This window comes from Myotis yumanensis, unplaced genomic scaffold (genome assembly GCF_028538775.1).
Source record: "Myotis yumanensis isolate MYYU_CA2020_CCGP unplaced genomic scaffold, mMyoYum1.0.hap1 SCAF_16, whole genome shotgun sequence".
Classification (NCBI taxonomy): domain Eukaryota; kingdom Metazoa; phylum Chordata; class Mammalia; order Chiroptera; family Vespertilionidae; genus Myotis; species Myotis yumanensis.
This window is the reverse complement of record NW_027223767.1, coordinates 27,935,032-27,953,095: the sequence shown is the minus strand read 5'-3', so window position 1 is coordinate 27,953,095 and position 18,064 is coordinate 27,935,032. Positions and strand designations below refer to the sequence as shown.

The window sequence follows — 18,064 nt, the reverse complement described above, 5'->3', positions numbered from 1 at the left end:
TGAAAAAAGTATCCTCTGGTGTGGTTTAACAAAAGAAGAAAAAAAAAGCTTAACCAAAGAATTCTGGAAACCAGCACTTTAAACTCAAGCTTGGCTGTTTTTGAGATACTCACTGGGGAAGCCAGAGGATGCTTGCTGCCACCTTGTGGGTCACGGAGGGGAAAAGGCCAGGTGGAAATTTCTGGCTAACCTGTCTTCAAAGAGCCATAGCTCTCCAGCCCAACCATGCTACAACCACCCTCGTTACTCCCCAACCCTTTTCACCATGGAACAAATGAACTCAAAGCTCTAGAGTATACAATTCAAGATTTATATAAGCTTAAGTTACTTATTTTAAAATTGCACAACGCGGGAGAACAGTTTAAAAAAGAATCAAACACACCATTGCAAGGTAATTCAATGAGCTGCTTTTTTTTTTTAAACAAATTTGTACAGAAAAAAAAAAATCCCGGATCACAATCTATATCATACAGTCACCCTGTTCAATATGTGGGGCGCCACGGGAGCCCCAGTGGAGGAGCTGATGGGCAGCTGGACTGCGGAAGTGGAAAAACCTTGAGTTCCCTTTGTTCTCCAGTGTATCTTGTATAAAATATTACATTTTTAAACACGTATTTACAGTGTTTGCACAAATAGAAAACGGTTACAAATCACAACCAGGCTTGGCCAGGTAACAAACACTTCCCTTCTCCCACGGACCAAGGCCAGAGAGAGGTCTGATTGCTTTGTATTTACATATGCATTAAAAAGTCTGTCTTCTTAGACACCTAGGTGAAGTTTATAAAAACTGGTTAACATCATAAATTCATTTATGTCAGCTGTACAAATAATCAATACCAATTAGTCAGTTCATGTCCTGCTCCCTGAAGAAAGATTTTGAAGCAAAAGAAACCCTCTCAAACAAGCAACACATCCCTTGGCCTGTCTGCTCCAATCGGTTTGGCTTGGGGGTGAGGGGGAGTGGGAAGGAAGAAGAGAGGAATGGGCGGGAGGGGGAGAATGGGACAACTGGTTGAGACAGTTTTTCTTCCACATTTTTTTTAACAGCTTAGAACCAGGTTAACCTGACTGGCTTGTTAAACACCATCCTATGGCTTTAAAAAGAACCCACAGCTCCTTCCTTGTCTCAGAGACAAGATACCTTTCTCAACATGACTGCAATATTTTAAAAAAACAAACAAACAAACAAAAAAAACAGGACTTTCTGAGGAAGACAACATTTGTTATTCTGATGTAAAGTCTTTGCCTTGAGTGTCAAGCCCAATTTCAACAGTGCAAAAAAGACTCGAGCGGCTGTGGCAGGGGTCAGAGGCTTGTGTAGTAGCTGTCTACCCACTGAGCAAGTCCTCGCTCCACCAGCGACCGGTTTATCAACACCACCTAGAAGAGAAAGTCCTCTTGAAAGCTCTGCCCACGGCACCCAGGGGCCATGCCTCAAGCCAGCGCGATGCTCCCTCTTACAGGTCCAGGCGGCCACCGTAGCAACAGGTGCACTAGTAATGGCGGTGGGGGGGTGACTCATTTTCTGGGCCAACAGGGGCATTTACTTCTATATTCTACTGGCATGAGGACAGGCTTTCCAATGCATTGAGAAATCTAAGCTTTAATACCATGCGATGGAGGAGAGGAAAACGCAATGGACAGAAGGTCCAGCAAGGCCCACCGACATTTTGGGCCAAATAATTCTCTGTTGTGGGAGCTCTCCTGTGCACTGTAAAATGCTTGGCAGCATCCCTGCCCTTTATCCACTCCCAACTGTGTCAACCACAAAGGGCTCCAGACATCGCTAACTGCCCCTGGGAGACCCTGGTCTGTAGTTACATCCTCTGATTAGCTCCACGTCAATCATCACTGCTGGCCAGTAACACAGGGAAATAGGACAGAACTTACTTCATCTCCTACCACGCTCCACAGTTGGATCAAAGGAATGCCAGTTGGACTGTAATTTGTCACCTGAAAACAAACAGAAAAACAAGTCTGTTTAGAAGTGACCTTGTGTGCCTCTCTGTGAAGACGGCTAGCCAGCCCAGGGCAGGAACCACAAGAAGGCAGGCACTGAAAGGTCAGCTCCCAAGAGGCCCAGATGCTGGGTGAGTGAGGCCGGTGGGCCCTGCAGAAGCTGGGAGGTTCCTCAAACAGAGCCTGTGCAACCTGCCCCACTTCCACCCCACCAGCCACACACCTGAGCCAGCAGTGCTGTGTTTCCAGTCATCTCGCTCACAGCTGCATCCGCCTCAGGTGAGAAGTGCTCATCGTCTTTAGGAGAAAAAAAGCAGCATTTAGACTCTCACTGAGGCCAGGTGCTCTTGTCACCTACACACTTCCAGGTGTGTTCTAAGTAAAAGGCCTCAGATACTGCCACGGAGCCTGAGACCTTCACCTGAGAGAGCCACCGGTGTCAAGAATAGAGCCCAGGTCTCTACACACACTCAGGGTTCCTGCTGTGTGCTATCCACCTACAGGGACCAGATGGACAGAAACTCTGCCTTCAATGGAAACATGATCACCACTGCTTATCTGGGGGCTGACCGGGCTAAGCATGTTGGATACGTTCTTCCACTGCATCAGTTAACACCCTACAAGATGGCAGGGGCTACCCTACTTTATAGGTGGGAACATGTAAGACAAAGGCAGGTCAACCAGCTCTGAGAGTGGTGCAGTGGCCACACAGCCCAATACGGGCAGTAACTATAGAACAGCAGGCAGGACACTGAGGCAGCTTTCTTCGTCAGATTATAGAAGTTACATGCAAGAACACACCCAAGGCAAGAGATGGTAAGGAAGTGAGAGGCAGGTTTATGAAAGTCTGAGAATATCTTATGGAGGAGGGAACCTTTCAGCTGAGCCTGGATAAGTCCTGAGACAGATAGAAATGGAGAAGAAGGCTGGGCATGGTCAAAGTAATAAAGAGAAACAAAAATGAAGATCCTGCCCAGCATTGTAGCCAACAAGACTACTACAGTCAGACTATAGTGCTTCTAAAGCATTTCATTGCTTTAGACAAGAACAAGATTAGATGGGGCAAACCTGGGAGGGAAGAGCATGAAATCAAGGGACTAGTAAATATAAAACTCCTGGTCATAAGTAGCTGCTACCTGACCAGTGTCCACATCCCAGCTTCTAGGTTCATGTAATTTCCTTGGCCACTCTGAAAAACAGGTAAAGCCCCATTTTCTAGAGGGGGGAGGTAGGAATCAAGGCTAAGTAATTTGCCAGTCACCTTCCCTCAGGCAATGTGATCAGTCTAAGACACCACAGTGGACAGGTGTGTGTTAGTGTGGTCCCCACAGCGCCCCCAGAAGCTGAGGCCCAGCTGAGGAGTGCCGATGGTCTCAATGCCTGCCCTCAACCTCAGGTGCTAGGACTCTGGGTCTGGACTACATCTGGAAGGCACCTGCAGCAGAAGCCTCTCTAAGTTGGAGGCCCAGGTAAAGTCTAGAGCAGTGGACCTGGAAGGGTGGTCCATGGGCCAGCAGTATTAGCCTCTCCTGAGAACTTAGAAATACAAGTTCTGAGGCCTCGGCCCAAAGCTATCTATCAATCAGAAACTGACAGTGCCAGCAATCCATGTTAGCATAAGCCCTCCAGGTGAAAATGAGGCTCTCAAAGAAAAAGACCTACTCTCAACTGCCCCCCCCCCCGACACCCCCTGCCAGAAGCCCACACCTGTTACCTGACAGGGGCATCACGCTATCCAGAAGGACTTCTGCTCCCTGGAAAGGCAGGGTCACAAAGTCAGACCTAGAGCAACAAGAAAGGAACACATTGAACATGGCCCTGAAGGCCAACTCCACTCCAGGCTGGTAGTTATCTTCTGTTAGTGCCATGAGCCCAGCAGTCCAGGGTGAAGCAGAGCAGATACTCATGATGGGCAGCAGATACCCATGATGGGCTCAGCCCCCATACACCTGAAGGCAGGCTGCCAGTTCTGCCACAAGCCTGACCTCAGAGGGTCTTCTTGCATCAAACTCCTAAAAAAAAAAGCCTGCTTTGCTTTTGCCATATGATACTCAGGGGAATTCTTCTAAGATAGGCCTATCTGGCTTAGTTTGGCTGAGGTGAGCAATGGAGTTTGCTTCTATCAGAATGCTAAAGCAGAGCAGGTAGCAGAAGAATTAACTGCTCTGTGTCCCAGGCTTAGTAGAACTGAGCCAACCAACAGAAACCCATCCCCTCCTAAGCAAGTGTGTGCCTGTGAGGAGCCTGGACTCACCGGATTTGCCGGAGCACGTCTACTTTCACTCTCTTATATCCTCCGTAGTCCACATAGCGAATCTCGACTTCATTTGTCTCCTCATAGGAGGCCACCACTTGGGCTCGCCACCAAGCACCATCCGCACCGGGGGCTGCACAGATGACTGTTACTGCAGGGCAGGAGAGAGCTGTGGGCAAGCCTGGCCCAGGCCAGGGCACCAAGGGCTGCGCAGTCCAGGCTACCCACCTCCCCACAGTCCTTCCCAGAGGCCTGCACTTCCAAGCTGCAGGGAACTGGAACGGCAAGGAGTCCCTGAAGCCTCCCCAGAGCCTAAGACTGGCCAACAGAAGCACCTGGATGTGGGTCATTCAGCCTAGCATGGGTGCCATCCAAACATCATCCAGACCAAAAGCATTCACCTACATCCATGTGCTCTGAAACTTAACTGGAGCCTCAGACGGACACAGATGAACCGGAATAAAAAGTAAAATACAGCCTAGCCGGTGTGGCTCAGTAATTGAGTATCAACCTATGAACCAGGAGGTCACAGTTCGATTCCCGGTCAGGGCATATGCCCCAGTTGTGGGCTCAATCCCCAGTGTGTGAAGTGCAGAAGGCAGCTGATCAATAATTCTCTCTCATCATTGATGTTTCTCTCTCTGTCTCTCTCTCCCTTCCTCTCTGAAATCAATAGAAATATATTTTAAGAAACAAAACAAAAAGCTCCACTCCACACCATGGCTCCGTCAGCCAGTACAAAGAGCAGCTTGTGCTAGCCAGGCAACTCAGCCCAGAGTACTCCATGCCAACGGCAAGAAGTCAGGAATGCTGGTCCATGAAGGATCCCAGGAGCAGAACAGGCCACCCCCAAACCTCTTCCCTGGCCTGGCTCCTGCCGACCTGCGGGGCAGCACTTACTTTCCACCGGGGTGGGCAAGGTGGGGATTCCAGGCTGAGAGTAGCAGAGGTACATTTGCTGGTCCAGGCTGCGCAGTGCATGGAAGGTAGGGTGCGTGTGCTGCTGCACAAACAGGTGCCCCGCGTTGACCTGGTTGACCACGATCACTTCCACAGTGATGCCATCTGGGAGCATGAGCTGTGGAGAGGGGAGGGGTAGCAGGCACTTCAGCAATCCTTCTCTTCTCATGTTTGGGTTAAGCCCTGAGGTCCCAGGACAAGTCTCTGAACTGGCACCTCTTTGAAAAGAGCATGGCAACCCAAAGCACATGGCACCCAGCTGGCAGGGATTCGAGGAAAACTACTTGAGCATGCTAAGTGCTTAGACACCACTGTGGCCCTTGTCCTGCTGTACCGTAAGTAACCACTAGAGGCACCTCACACAGGGCTGGACAGGGAGGCTCCCAGGAGCAGGCTGTGGGGGTCGTGCTGGGCCTTCCACTGACCTGACCAAGGTCCATTGGCCAGAGCTCCCCATCCCCCACCTCCAGCATTCTTGAGTCTATAAGACCCCAGGAAGGCCAAAGGGAATGAAGCAGCCATTGAGAGCAAGGTGCCAAGGTGGACAGGCCCTCAGGCCCCTCAGCTAGCTCCTCTGGGCCTGCAGCTGACCCCAGGAGCTTTTATGGGTTGACAGCATCTTTCTACTCTACCTTTCTGTCAGCAAGGGTCCACCGTCAAAGTCTGCAACAGTCAGAGTCATATTTGCTCTTCTCTGGGCTCCACAGACATCCTCCCAACTCATTCCATGCTGGGATTTGGAATGTAGGGTTGCACCGTGGCCAGGCCCCACCTTAAAGGCCCTGGAAGAGGCCAAGACTAGTCTCTGAAAGAACTGTCCTTACATCCTAGCTTTCCCAATGCCAAGCTACAGAAACCATCCTGGTGCTGTGGACATAGCAGCACATCTCGTGCATCCTCCATCCAGGTGGCACAAGAGGCTTGGCTGAGAGTCCTGGCCTCCACCCCTCTAGGCCCACTGAGCCACACAGAAAACAAGGGAAGGAAGCCACACCAACCACTCAATTATCTAAAAATAAAGAGTGGGTCTGGGGCCAAGCCTCCTGAGGAAAACACTGATTCAGAAGTGAAGGGTGGAGTGAGGTTTAGCCCACTCCCAAATATCCACGGGAAAGGAAAAGGGCAGCATCCCTTCCCGCAAGGCACAAGGGTCTCTGGGGGGGGGGGGGGGGCGTGGCGAGGGGGCAAGATACAGAACTAAAAAGCCCATTGTCCTAAACAAAAGCCAGGCAGGCAATTTTCTTGAGGCAGCATGTTCAGCCCATGTGTGAAATGCAGTCCAGCCGCGCGCATCATAATGACATGCTGGTCAGTGAGAGACTGTATATACAATGCTGGTGTCTCGCACAGCCCAGGTGTAGTAGGCTGTACCATCTAGGTTTGTGTGGTTATAACTCTTGTGTTCACGCCAACAAAATCGTCTAACACACCTTTCTCGGATGAATCCCTGTCACTAGGTGGCACATGACTGTGGCCTCAGTAAGATGAGGCCCAAATAGGGGGGAGGTACACTGTAGGACATGAGTGACAAGCCCCAGAGACTCTGCAATTGCCCAGGACACACGGACCCCTGAGATGTCAGCTCCTTCTCTTGCCCAACTCTCAGGGCAACCTCCGAAGAGCCACATGGCTTCCTGGGCCTGGCGGGGGTTACTACTTCTCCTTTATACTCTAGGTACCTCCTGGGAAGCGGGATGGGGAAGGGAATCCTTCATCAGGGCCACCACTAGATTTGCCTTAACTAAGGGAAAGCCCATTTGAGCCCCCAGCAGGGGCCTCATCCAGACACTGCTCCAGCTTCAAGGAGTTCCACACCAGCCTGGACCCGCCTAATCTCCTGGGTGGACTACAGTCCTTTCTAGGCAAATGCCTTGAACATATAGGGTGCCCAGGTGGCAGAGCCAGGGGAGAGTGGTCCTTCCAATCAGGGACTAAGAGGCACTCCAGCTCCTGAGCCTTCCCCAGAGGACACAGGCTAGAAGCTGAACTGACCAATGAAGGCTAGAAGTGAGAGGGCAGAGGCATCAATGAGCTCTTGACCATGGTCTTGGGAGTTTCTTGTTGGGGGAAAGAGATGCTAGAAGTCCTGGTCCCCCAGGAACATGCTCACCCAGGAAGTCATTGGAAGAGAAGGCAGTGCCAGTGAAGGCAGTGGGGGAGCGTAGATATTGGTGAGGTTCAGTTCCTTGAACTTCTTCCCAATCAAGTTCAGCGCCTTGTCTACATGATGCTGAGAACCTAAGAGAAGGAGGAAGGAGGAGTCACAGCAGGTAAGACAAACAGAACAAAACCACACCCCATTCCACAGGACTTCTAGAGTTCAAGTGCGCCTTTAAGGTGTTAAATTTTGCCTTAGAAAGAAAGGCATCTAAAGGGGCTTGAAAGCCACTGACCTTCTATATGGCAGATCTGGACATTCTGGGTGTAAGGCAGGGCGGAGATGTAGATCTTGGCACCAGATGTTTGCTTCAGAAAACTCACATACCGCCCCTGCTTTCCAATTAGCCGACCAACTAAGTGCTGAGAAAAAGAGTTAGTTAATGGGAAACCAATTCTTCCAAAACCACTCCCAAAGACCTACCTTTGTTTTTCACAAGGTCAAACTCAAACATATTATCATCTGTTAACATGTCAGCACTCCTTTCCTTGGCACTATTCTAAGCACTTGCATTTACTCACAATACCTATGAAATGGATACCTTTTTAATCTCCATTTTACAGATGAGGAAAACAAGCCCAGAGAGGCTAAGTAACTCACCCAACATCACACAGCTACTAAGCAGCTGCACTGCAAGTCTGGCTCCAGGACTCAGCAGTTCCCATTTCATCCCCGACAATGTGGTCTGAATCCAGAAAGCTGCAAAGGCAGCATTTTCTTCTCCCAGATCCAGATTATGAGATGTTTCAACACAAGGGTAGATTTACAACTCTTCTACCTCCTCAAGTCTACTCAGGACCAAAGATAGAGTCTCGATTTGAAAATAAAGGTCTAAGAAAGAACCTTTGGGCTGCTGCTGCCAATTAACAGCAGGCTGGTGCCTTCAGAGCCCGTAGCTCACAGAATGCCCAGCACACCAGACTTCAAGGCAGAAAGCAGCAGCCAAACTTAGCCATGACATAAGAAGCTCTGAATCACTCCCAAACGACCCCACCCCCATGGAGCTCCTAGGGGCCTGGTCCCTCAGCGCCCAGAGCTGCTCGGGTATGCCCTTTGCAGCCAATAAAGGAGAAGAGGGCATGTTGGTTATCAGGATCACTGGGGGAGCAAACAACTGAGAGAGCCAGTACCATGAGCCCGAGCTGCCTGCCTGACCCTGAGTTCAAAGCCAGCGAAGTCTTCACACGGCAGGAAGCTAAATGCCCCCGGAGAATGAAGTGGGCCAATTATTTCTGAGCCCCAGAGATAAACATCAAGACCAAGCTAATAAGTTATAAGTCAGAATAGCAAGAAGCTAGAAACTACTTAAGCACCCCGGAATTGGGGAGTAGTGAAGTAAATTGACATTCACACAATGAATAATGCAGTTAAAATTACATTTTCAAAGAGAAGCACAGGAAAATTAAATTGTTAAATATTTAAAAGCATTAATTAAAGCAACATAATCTCAGTTGTGTTTAAAAACCACAGGGTACATACAAGACGAGAAAGAAATAAGCCTTCCCAGTCACTCTCGGGGGTAGGATTAGAGCTGATTTTTATTTTCTTTATACATTTCTATACTTCTCAAGTTTTCTAAAATATGGATTTATGCTGTGCTCAATTATAAAATACTTTGCATTGGAGAGCTTGGGCAGAGCACAGTGAGGGACTCCTTGCTGGCCCATGTCCTCTATCTGGTTTTGCTAGCATCTTCAAGCAGATCGGAGGCCCGGGACACACACAAAAAAACAGAGGCCTGGAGTTAGAAGAGGACAAGAATAGGACACTCCCAAGGCAGCTGGAGAAATTCCATTTTGCAGGAAGTTCTTTGAACCTTGGCAAAGTAGAGCATTCCCTTTCCCCTCAGCCTTGGGCTCACGAGGTAGCAGCCACTCCAGGTTGACTGTCCCTCCCCTAAACCCCACCCCCAAGCCCAATGAACCTGGGCCCAGGGGAACTTTTACCTTGCAGCCCTTACCTTTGGCACCTCAATCTCCCAGATGATGAGGTCGACCTTCTTAGGATTGGAACCTCCCTGGGCATTCTGGAAACCGTCAGTTTTCCTGAGCCCACAGCAGCCGTCCACTGAATCCATGCTGTTCCCGTCCGAGCCTGCAGGGGAGGAAGCAGCATGCACAGACACCCAGACACCAGCTCAGAGCAATTAATAATGCACAACTCCCAAACTCACATTCCTGGGAGACCCGAGTTCCCCACCCCCCGCCCCCTCCTCAAGCTTGGCAGGTGACTGTCAACTGGAAGTCTAGAAGGCTCAGAACAACCCCAATGAAAGGAGGGCTGGGGGTGTAGATACACCTAATTTTAGCTTGTCATTTACAGTCCAACTTGCTTAATTGGCAGCCACACCCAGCCACAGCTGCTGGAGCAGACAAGTGGTGAACTGGGAAGAAAGAACTGGCCCAGGAAAGGGGAGTCCTGAGTGTGGGGGAGGGGAGGGGCCAACAGGTTCACATGCTCCCAGGAGCCAGATATTAGATCCAGGTCTCCCCTGAGACCAACTGGTCACAGCCAGTCCACACCCTCTGACAATGCCAGCCCCTCAGACCAAGAGTCCCTAGGTCCCAAGGCCCCTGGCCTAGGCTCACAGTCAGTGGCCTTCAGCCAAGTAGAACTAGAAAAAGTCCCCTGTCGCTGGTACGTTCGAGGACCCCATTCTTATTCCCGATCAGAGCCCCGCCAAAAGTGAACACAGGAATGAGGCCCTCCTTTTCCCCTGCTTAGGCCCGACTTGTGCAACTCTGAATGCTCTTCTGAGCTCATGGGGGGTGGGTCTCTGATGCCCTGGTCCAAAGACTGAGCTAAAGCTCACTCCCAAGAGGACAGGGTGGGCAGCAGGAGCCTAGCATTGACTTGGGCTGCTCCATTCTTGACCAAGAGTGTACCAAGGGGACCATCAAAGAAAAACAGAGGGCCAAACCCACTTAAGTGGCTCTCATTTAAATATGGACAACTCGATTGCCAGAAATAGAGGACTCCTGAGATTCTACTAATTAGGTTATCTTGCACTGGTTTCTCCAGACCCTGGGCATAATCCCATGTACTATCTGGATGCAAAGGCGTAAAGCTTAGGAGATTCACTCCCAGCTAAATCACCATCAAAGTGACTTCATCCCTTAACATCACCTGTTGCGGGAGGTGATGGGCCAACAGGTCCACATGGTCCCTGGAGCCAGATATTAGATGCAGGCATCCCCCAAGAACAACTGGTCACAGTCAGTCCATACCCTTCTAATAATGCCAGCCCCAGCCTCTATCCGACAGAGCAGGACTGGATGGTACCTTCCACCCCGATGACACTCAGAGGTGGCTCGGACCACGCCAGGACTCTAGCAGGCTTCACTCAAAGGCCATCTTCCAGCTTTCTCACGCACAAGGCAGAGCTACCATGAGAATGGAGGTGGGTCGGTAAGACACAGCCTGGTACTTGGCACAACTGAGTGCTCAGTGATTGGCACTACCAGGCTTCTATCTACCGTCCCCAACGTCCCCGCACATCACCATGCTCAGTCACAGCCTCCTCCTCCGCGAGGCCTAAACTTGGAAGCCTTCTGCATAGCTACTATCAATCTAGAATTGGCAATGACAAGGCCAGAGGGCTTGTTAATTAACCTGAGGGGCAAGAGGCAAAGGGAAACCCCTTTATTCTTAAGATTTTTCACCCATTTAAAATGCCTTAAAAAAAAAACTTTTAACATCCTTAAAGTTAGAGTGCATCTTACAGTCTCTGGCCTACTATATTCATGATAGGCAGCATTTTTTTTTCTTCCCAAGGTACACAAAAAACAGTAGTGTCATAATCAATAGCACCTTAGAGGTGGTAAAATGTAATGTGTGGTACACACCAGCAGCTGCTCAAAGTACCGAATTCCCAAGAAAGAGTCCCAACCTGCCTCAAGGTGAAATGATAGGAAAAGATTCCGGGGCAAGCCAGTCAGAGACCCGGAGGGGAATGCCTCTTCCCAAGAGATCAATGAAAATGCCCCAGGGTAGCTGCAAAAACAGGGTCAGGAGCTGCTGACCTGGAAGTTAGCGGTCTGAACTGTCTACGCTGGGGTCAGCACTTGAAAAACCCAGTGGGCACTTCGTTACCCAAGTGCCCTTCTTTCCCGGGGGTGGACCTGCAGCTGCACAGAAAGAAAATGGCTGAGGCGCTCTGCAAAGGGGACAGCAACACGCAGCAGAGCGCGAGCCTCCCACAAGTACGCAAAGCTGGGGCCAGTCTCTGGGCACTTACCAGGAAAGAGCTTCAGGAGAAGGAAAGCAGGTGAAGACATGGGAACAAGCACATGGTTAAAAGGAAATAAACCATTAAAAAAAACCTCACACCTACTCTCGGTACTCAAGAGAATTAAAGCTAAGAAGGCCTCTCTCCATTAAAAAAAAAAAAAATTAACAGGTTAGGGTTTAAAAGAGAAAAAGAGGCACAATTAGGTTAATCGGTGAACCCAACCCAACTTTGATCTGATTTTGTCAGATGGGCTAGGGAGGGTCACTGGCTGCCAAAACAAGTTACAACTCCCATGGCTTTGGGTTTAAGGCAGCCTAAATTTTCAGTTACCCACCAGCTCTCCGCTGTGCCCTGACTTTCTGCACGCCGATTGGGACACAGAAGTAGCAGAGAGAGAGAGGCAGCCTTTCCTACTACATAAAGGGAGACCCGCGTCCTCTGAGTGAGGAACACCAAGACCCTCCTACCTCCCGAATGATCTGCTTCCGCATCCATGGTCCATCCATCCTCAGTCCCCAAGTCTGACAACTCCTCCTTCAGCACCCCATTGCTGAAGGGCACAGTACTTTGTGGCAGTGGTGAGGTGGTAGCATTGTCCCTAGGGCTTGAGTTGGTCTCTGTACAAGAGTCTTCGAGCCCTGAAGTGCTGACGGAATCTGAGCACTGCCCGGAGGAGGATTCTGAAGGGACACCCTGGCTATTGTCAGACATGCAGGTGACACAGCCAGCATCTTCCACCAGGACGCTTGTGTTGTCCAGCGACTCTCCGAGGGGGGCGGCTGGTGGTGGGCAGGGGGCCAGGGCGATGTGGTGCACAGAGTTCTTTGGCTTCATGTCCTTGGTGGGGCTGGACAGAGGGCTGGTCAGGCAGCTCACATAGGTCTTTGGTGGTGGTAGCAGGTCCTCTGCTGGCAGGCCTGGCAAGGGGAGGGCAGCATCCGACGGGCCCAAGGCTGACTTCGACGGGTCCAAAGCTGACTCCAATGGGTCCAAGACTGCCTTCGCTGTGGCCGCCTCCACTGTGGCCTGAGTGGGCTCCAAGGCATCTTGCCTGAGGGCAGTTTTCTGGCAGATTGGGGCACATCTCTCCTCCTTCTGCCCTTGGAGCTGACCGGCTGAGGCCTGATACATGCAACCTGCCATCTTGCCCACAGTGGTGGCCAGCACTTCTTCAGTTGCATCCAATATCACTTTGGAGATGATCTGGTAGGCAGCCTGCTCAATCTCCTCATTTTTATCCAAGGACTCCTCTTTGCTCAATTTTCCATCCCAGGCTCGGCCTCCTTGGACACAGGGTGCCACTGTTTCATCATCCTTGGCCTGCTCCACATGAGCCAATTCTTTAAAGCTAGTCATCAACTTCCCTGCTGTGCCCCCCTCCACCTGAGGTGGGCTGCTCTTCCTTTCCTCTCCCCCTCCTCCCAAGGGAGTCATGCTGGGCGCCTTGATGCTCTGTAATGCAGAGCCATGCTCCAGGGACAACACACCTTCTTCTAGCCCACTTTCTCCCAACACTGCGTCGCCAGTGCCTTCAGCCCCCATCTCTCTCGCCTTCTCCCCAGGGCCATGCTTCTCTGTGGGAGCTGCAGACTGGCCTTGCTGGCCCCACCCTGCCTCGTGCCTGCACACCTCAGTGGCTTCGTGGGGGAACCGAATAGCCTTTGGGGATGGAAGGGCACACTCTAGTGGAACAGGCTTGGCTTCATCACCCATCTGGGCTGGTTCCACCCTTGCACTATCATCTCTGCATGTTCCTGGTCGAACTCTCATGTCTGTGGTGTTAGACAGGCTGCCTGAGGACTCTGATCTACGACAGGCTGGATGTGACCGCAGCAAGGCCGGGGGTTCTGTAGGGGGTTTGTACACAATGGCCAGCTCCTCTTCTGCTGGTTGTGTGACACTGGGGGGTGTGGACACTACTGCACGACAGGCATTTTCCACAGGGGCCAGTTCCTCGATGGCAGGGCCGGCCCTCAGCTCCACAGCACTAGCCTCCACCTGTTTGTCATGGCTGCTGACGTGCTCTTTTTTACGAGAGAAAAACCACCACCAGCCAAGGAGTGCTAGCATTCCAGGCAATGCCAAAGGGAAAAGCGAACGGAATTGAATGGCCATCCTGGAGGCTTGTAGTAGTTACACCTGGGAACAGAACGAGAAAGAGATGCCGTGAGAGCCTGGTAAGAGGTTCCTGATGTGACTGCACAGGAAAGACAACAGACAGGGGACAGCAGAGCTGTTGGCTCTCCCTTTCCCTGCCCCTGAAGGGATCACCATCCTTTCACACCATGACTCTGGGTGAGCCATTGGAGGTGGGTGAGCAAGAAGAGACACCCCCTTCTGCTCCCTCATCCACACACACTCCCTTGAAACAAGCTAAGCCTTCTCCTGAATAAGTCCCTTCCTTCATCACTTCTAAATGCCAAATTCTCCCTATGTTTCCCCAAGGAGCTAGTTATGTTTAGTGTTTTAGTTCACTAAACTCCCAGATATCTTATCTATTTAGATGGCATAGGAGCATTTCTCAACAGCCATGGAATCCACATGTATATATCTCCCTCACATAACCATGAGTCAATGAAACATTAGTTATATAGCAGAGACAGCCAGAACAAAGGATGAATAAGAGCTCAAAAAGGATAAGGAGATGCTCCAGGGAAAGGGACCAGCAAATACACACAGTGGCATAGAGACACAGGTCGTGCTTGGAGAATCAAGTCCTGGGACTTTACTGCAGGGTCTTGACTTTATCCTGTAGAACCAGCATAGGTGTAAAAGGCAGACATAACAAACTGTGTTTGCAGGTGATTAGGGAGCGGGAGAAACAGTATATGGAACAAAAGGAACATGGAGACCTAGGTCAGTTAGAGCCAGGAAAGGAGAAATGATCATGGCCTAGAAGAAGGCAGCAGAAGATGACAGGTATGAGGATTAGTTTAGAGGTATAGTAAGTGCTTTGCAGAGCAGGGTGAGCTCTCATTAGAGGTATGTAACAGACTTATTGAGAACGCTTGTATTCAGTGCCTACCATGCCAACAAATTTTATTCTGTATGGAAAAATTGTAAGTCTTCTTAAAACCTCCAATCCTTCAATGATATGGTGAATTGCACCTTAATTTGGATTTGTGCTTAATTGTAAATGCTTTACCAACTCTTAGTGGTTGTATCTACTTATCTAAATGTTTTCTGGCAAAAGCAGAGCATACAGCTCCCCGAGCGAGCCTGAGGATCAGCAGAGGTGGGAAACACTGCTCCAGGACTTTGCATCTCAGAGCACAGTCTGTGGACCAGAAGCATCAAGCATAACCAGGGAACCTGCTTATAGTATCTCAGTCCCTCTCCAGACCTGCTGTACTGCAAGCTGCACAACAAGCCTCCAAGAAGATTTACAAGCACGTTTGTGAAGGTGCTAGGAAAAGTGCTTCTCTAAATGACAAGGGTGGGCAGGTCACCTCCAGAAAGTCCCTCATCTTTAACGATAAACCTTCCTGCTAATATCTGAAGATGAAGCAATGAGACTGGAAAATACAAAGCAAACCTAAGCAGCAGCCCGGGCTCAGAAGGCTCTGTATTATACCCTCCAGGTGGAAAGCTTCAATAATGCTGTCTAACAGCTTAACACTTGGAGTGGGGGAAACGAGTTAAGTCGGCTCGCGTGAATTGCGCGTACTCCGCGGGAGCCGTCTTAACTCGGTTCATATAGATTTGCGGTGGAGTGCGGGAAACGTGTAAACTCGGGCCGATTGTAACTGCGTATTACCAAATATTTGTTTGTTTGCCGTTCACAAAGATACCTACCTGCGTATGCGAACCGTTTCATACCCATTGGGGTAATAGGTATCATAAAAATCCCTGATTTTGCGCGGGAAACCTAAATAATTGCCCGCGCCATCTTATATTTTGGCGGGAAATTCACCCCACACCGGAGTGTTAAGATTCAAATGAGAAACCTCACTAGATACTTCTCTTGCATCACCTAATCTTCAACCACCTGGTTTGGAATATATTACCATCTTAAAGATTTAAAGAGCTCAAGGTTATACAGTTAAGGGAATGGAACTCAGGTTCTACTCCACATTAAATCCAGGATCCACTAATTAATGGATCTGTGGGGATAAGACATTTTATGGGCCAAGAAAAGGGGAAGCTTGTACTGCTCTTAAAATTTTATGACCATACTCTATGACCCCCAAATTCCCACACCTGGAATCTTTTCTTAAAAAAAAAAAAATTAAAAATAACTCTGCATAGGCAGAAGTCTATATATAAGAATATTCACCGGAGTATCATTTGAAACAAAACTCACAGAAAAAACTGCTACATATATTGTAGAATCTAGGGACAAATCATTGTTAGAGAAGGAAACTGACTTTATGTACTGACTTGGAAAAACTGCTGTGATGCCAAAAATAAAAGCTGTAGACCACCATGTGCACATGAGGTCTGTGTCCATATAATCATCCCATGAAAAAAACTGGGATCCTATTGAAAATGGATAGTCTTCCTTCTTTTTGGGAAGAGAGTTTTTTTTATAATTTCTTTCTCAGTGGTTCTCCAATTTGGCTGCCCATTAGCACCACTAGGGATGCTTTTAAAATCCAAAGATGGCACCCAAATCAATTAAATCAGAATCTCTGAGGGAAAGATGCAGGCACCAACTTTGTTAACTGAGGTGACTCCAATGTGCAGTCAAGTTGGAAAATCACTGTTTTGTAACAACTTGCACACACCCAAAAAAGTGTTAGGTTATGGGATATTTGCTTTGTGTCCAACATCGTTCATATAAAAATAAATAACATTTGAGAAGGAAAAGAGGCTATGGGGGAAGGGTGCTCTCAGGAAAAAGTAGTATACAGGAGACATAGCCTATTGTCAGGAGATTAAGTCCCACCCAACAGGTCACATGCAACAGGAAGTGGGGCTGGGGTCTGAACTCAGATGTTCTTCTTGTCAGTAAATTTAAATATCTGATTCCTTTTTAACTAGACAATCCTATTTCAGCAGGGTGTATAGTTATGAGTCCCATAGTATTCTAGCAATTCTCTGATCTCAAGAAAAAGATTAAATGGAAAGGGGTAGACAAGACATAGGATTCTTTTTCTTCCTAACAACCCATAGGTGGCAGTCTTCCATTTTACACAGGAAGGGCCCAAGGCCATAAACTCAAATTGGGGGGTGTGTGTGTAAGGGGGGTAGTTGTTATCCAAGACATAAACTGCCTCTCAAAACACTGGGATACCCCCCCACACACACACATTGGAACTAAAAGTTGAACCAAGGGGTCCAGCAGTTGATCCCACTCCACCGCTGGAGACTGAAGAAACTGGCTGTAAGGCATACATACATTACAGCCTGGCTTTGGTCCTGAATCCCAGGAGATCCATACCGCATCCCAGACCCTGGCCTGCCATGTCACTGACCTCCCCCAACTTCACATGTTCTGCTCCCAGTCCTAGTTCACATTCAACACAGAACCAGCGGCCTGGGGCCACTATACATACTTCCTGCCTGCTGCTCTGTGGCTCACAGAGGCACCACTACCACTCACCCACCTAATCCTCCCTGCCCAGCTTGTTCTCAGAGACTGAGGCTCTAAGCCCCCAGACTTACCATCTACAGCCCCCCTGCAAACAGGCAGCTGTAGCTACTCTGCTAATTACAGCTTAGGAAACTTCCTATACCAATGATGGCGAACCTATGACACGCGTGTCAGAGGTGACACGCGAACTCATTTTTTTGGTTGATTTTTCTTTGTTAAATGGCATTTAAATATATAAAATAAATATCAAAAATATAAGTCTTTGTTTTACTATGGTTGCAAATATCAAAAAATTTCTATATGTGACACGGCACCAGAGTTAAGTTAGGGTTTTTCAAAATGCTGACATGCCGAGCTCAAAAGGTTCGCCATCACTGTTCTATACCATTTCCAAGCCAGACACCCCTGTTGTTGTGCCAGGAGGGCCTCCTAGAAAGCATTTAATACCGCTACCCTAGTGCCATGTTGCCCAACCCACAGATTCCTGACGAGGTCCTACCTGGGTCCCCAGTGCCCACCATTCACATGCTGGACTAGAGCTGAGAGACCTTCCCTCTGCTGAGGAACCAGAAGCCAGTGGCCACTATTCTTCCAGGCAAAGCCCTCCTCTCCACGACTGCCTCTAGGGACAGAAACTGCCCTGGAGTGGAACTGAAGTGCTCCGGGCACTTGAGATAAGAGGTAAGAGATCCAAGAAGGGGTAAAATGGTTTATTTTTCCCTTGCCACCAGGGGATGGTGGTTAGATATGAGCTTCTCCATCAAACACAGAGCCAAGAGCCCCTGGAATAAGCAGCCCATACCACCCAAAGGTGATGTGAGAGCCTAGCTGGGTTTTGCTGAAGGCACCTCACAGGGAGCTCCTGGTGACTGAAGCCCCACTTCCTGCCCATCAAATGAAGTCCCTCACTTCCTTAGCCCTCAGTTCCTAGAGTCCTACACTAGCCAATCTCACCTCACTCAGACT

At 49.3% G+C, this 18,064-nt stretch overlaps 1 protein-coding gene across 2 annotated transcripts in view; it reads right to left on the bottom strand.

Moving 5' to 3' along the window:
• Positions 1–384: 384 nt before the first annotated feature.
• Positions 385–18,064, bottom strand: part of AKAP1 (A-kinase anchoring protein 1) — a 30,526-nt gene continuing 12,846 nt past the window's right edge. The window contains exons 2-11 of one of the 2 annotated variants that reach the window (XM_070393217.1): positions 12,030–13,701; positions 9,292–9,425; positions 7,567–7,693; positions 7,284–7,411; positions 5,114–5,291; positions 4,214–4,364; positions 3,674–3,741; positions 2,183–2,256; positions 1,891–1,953; positions 385–1,380 (exon numbers count right to left, since the gene is read on the bottom strand). In XM_070393217.1, coding sequence (XP_070249318.1) covers positions 1,306–1,380; positions 1,891–1,953; positions 2,183–2,256; positions 3,674–3,741; positions 4,214–4,364; positions 5,114–5,291; positions 7,284–7,411; positions 7,567–7,693; positions 9,292–9,425; positions 12,030–13,677 — 2,646 coding nt within the window. In that variant the 5' untranslated portion in view covers positions 13,678–13,701 and the 3' untranslated portion in view covers positions 385–1,305. Of the gene's footprint in view, positions 1,381–1,890; positions 1,954–2,182; positions 2,257–3,666; positions 3,742–4,213; positions 4,365–5,113; positions 5,292–7,283; positions 7,412–7,566; positions 7,694–9,291; positions 9,426–12,029; positions 13,702–18,064 lie in introns of those variants that run through there. The other variant, XM_070393218.1, reaches the window with a different exon arrangement.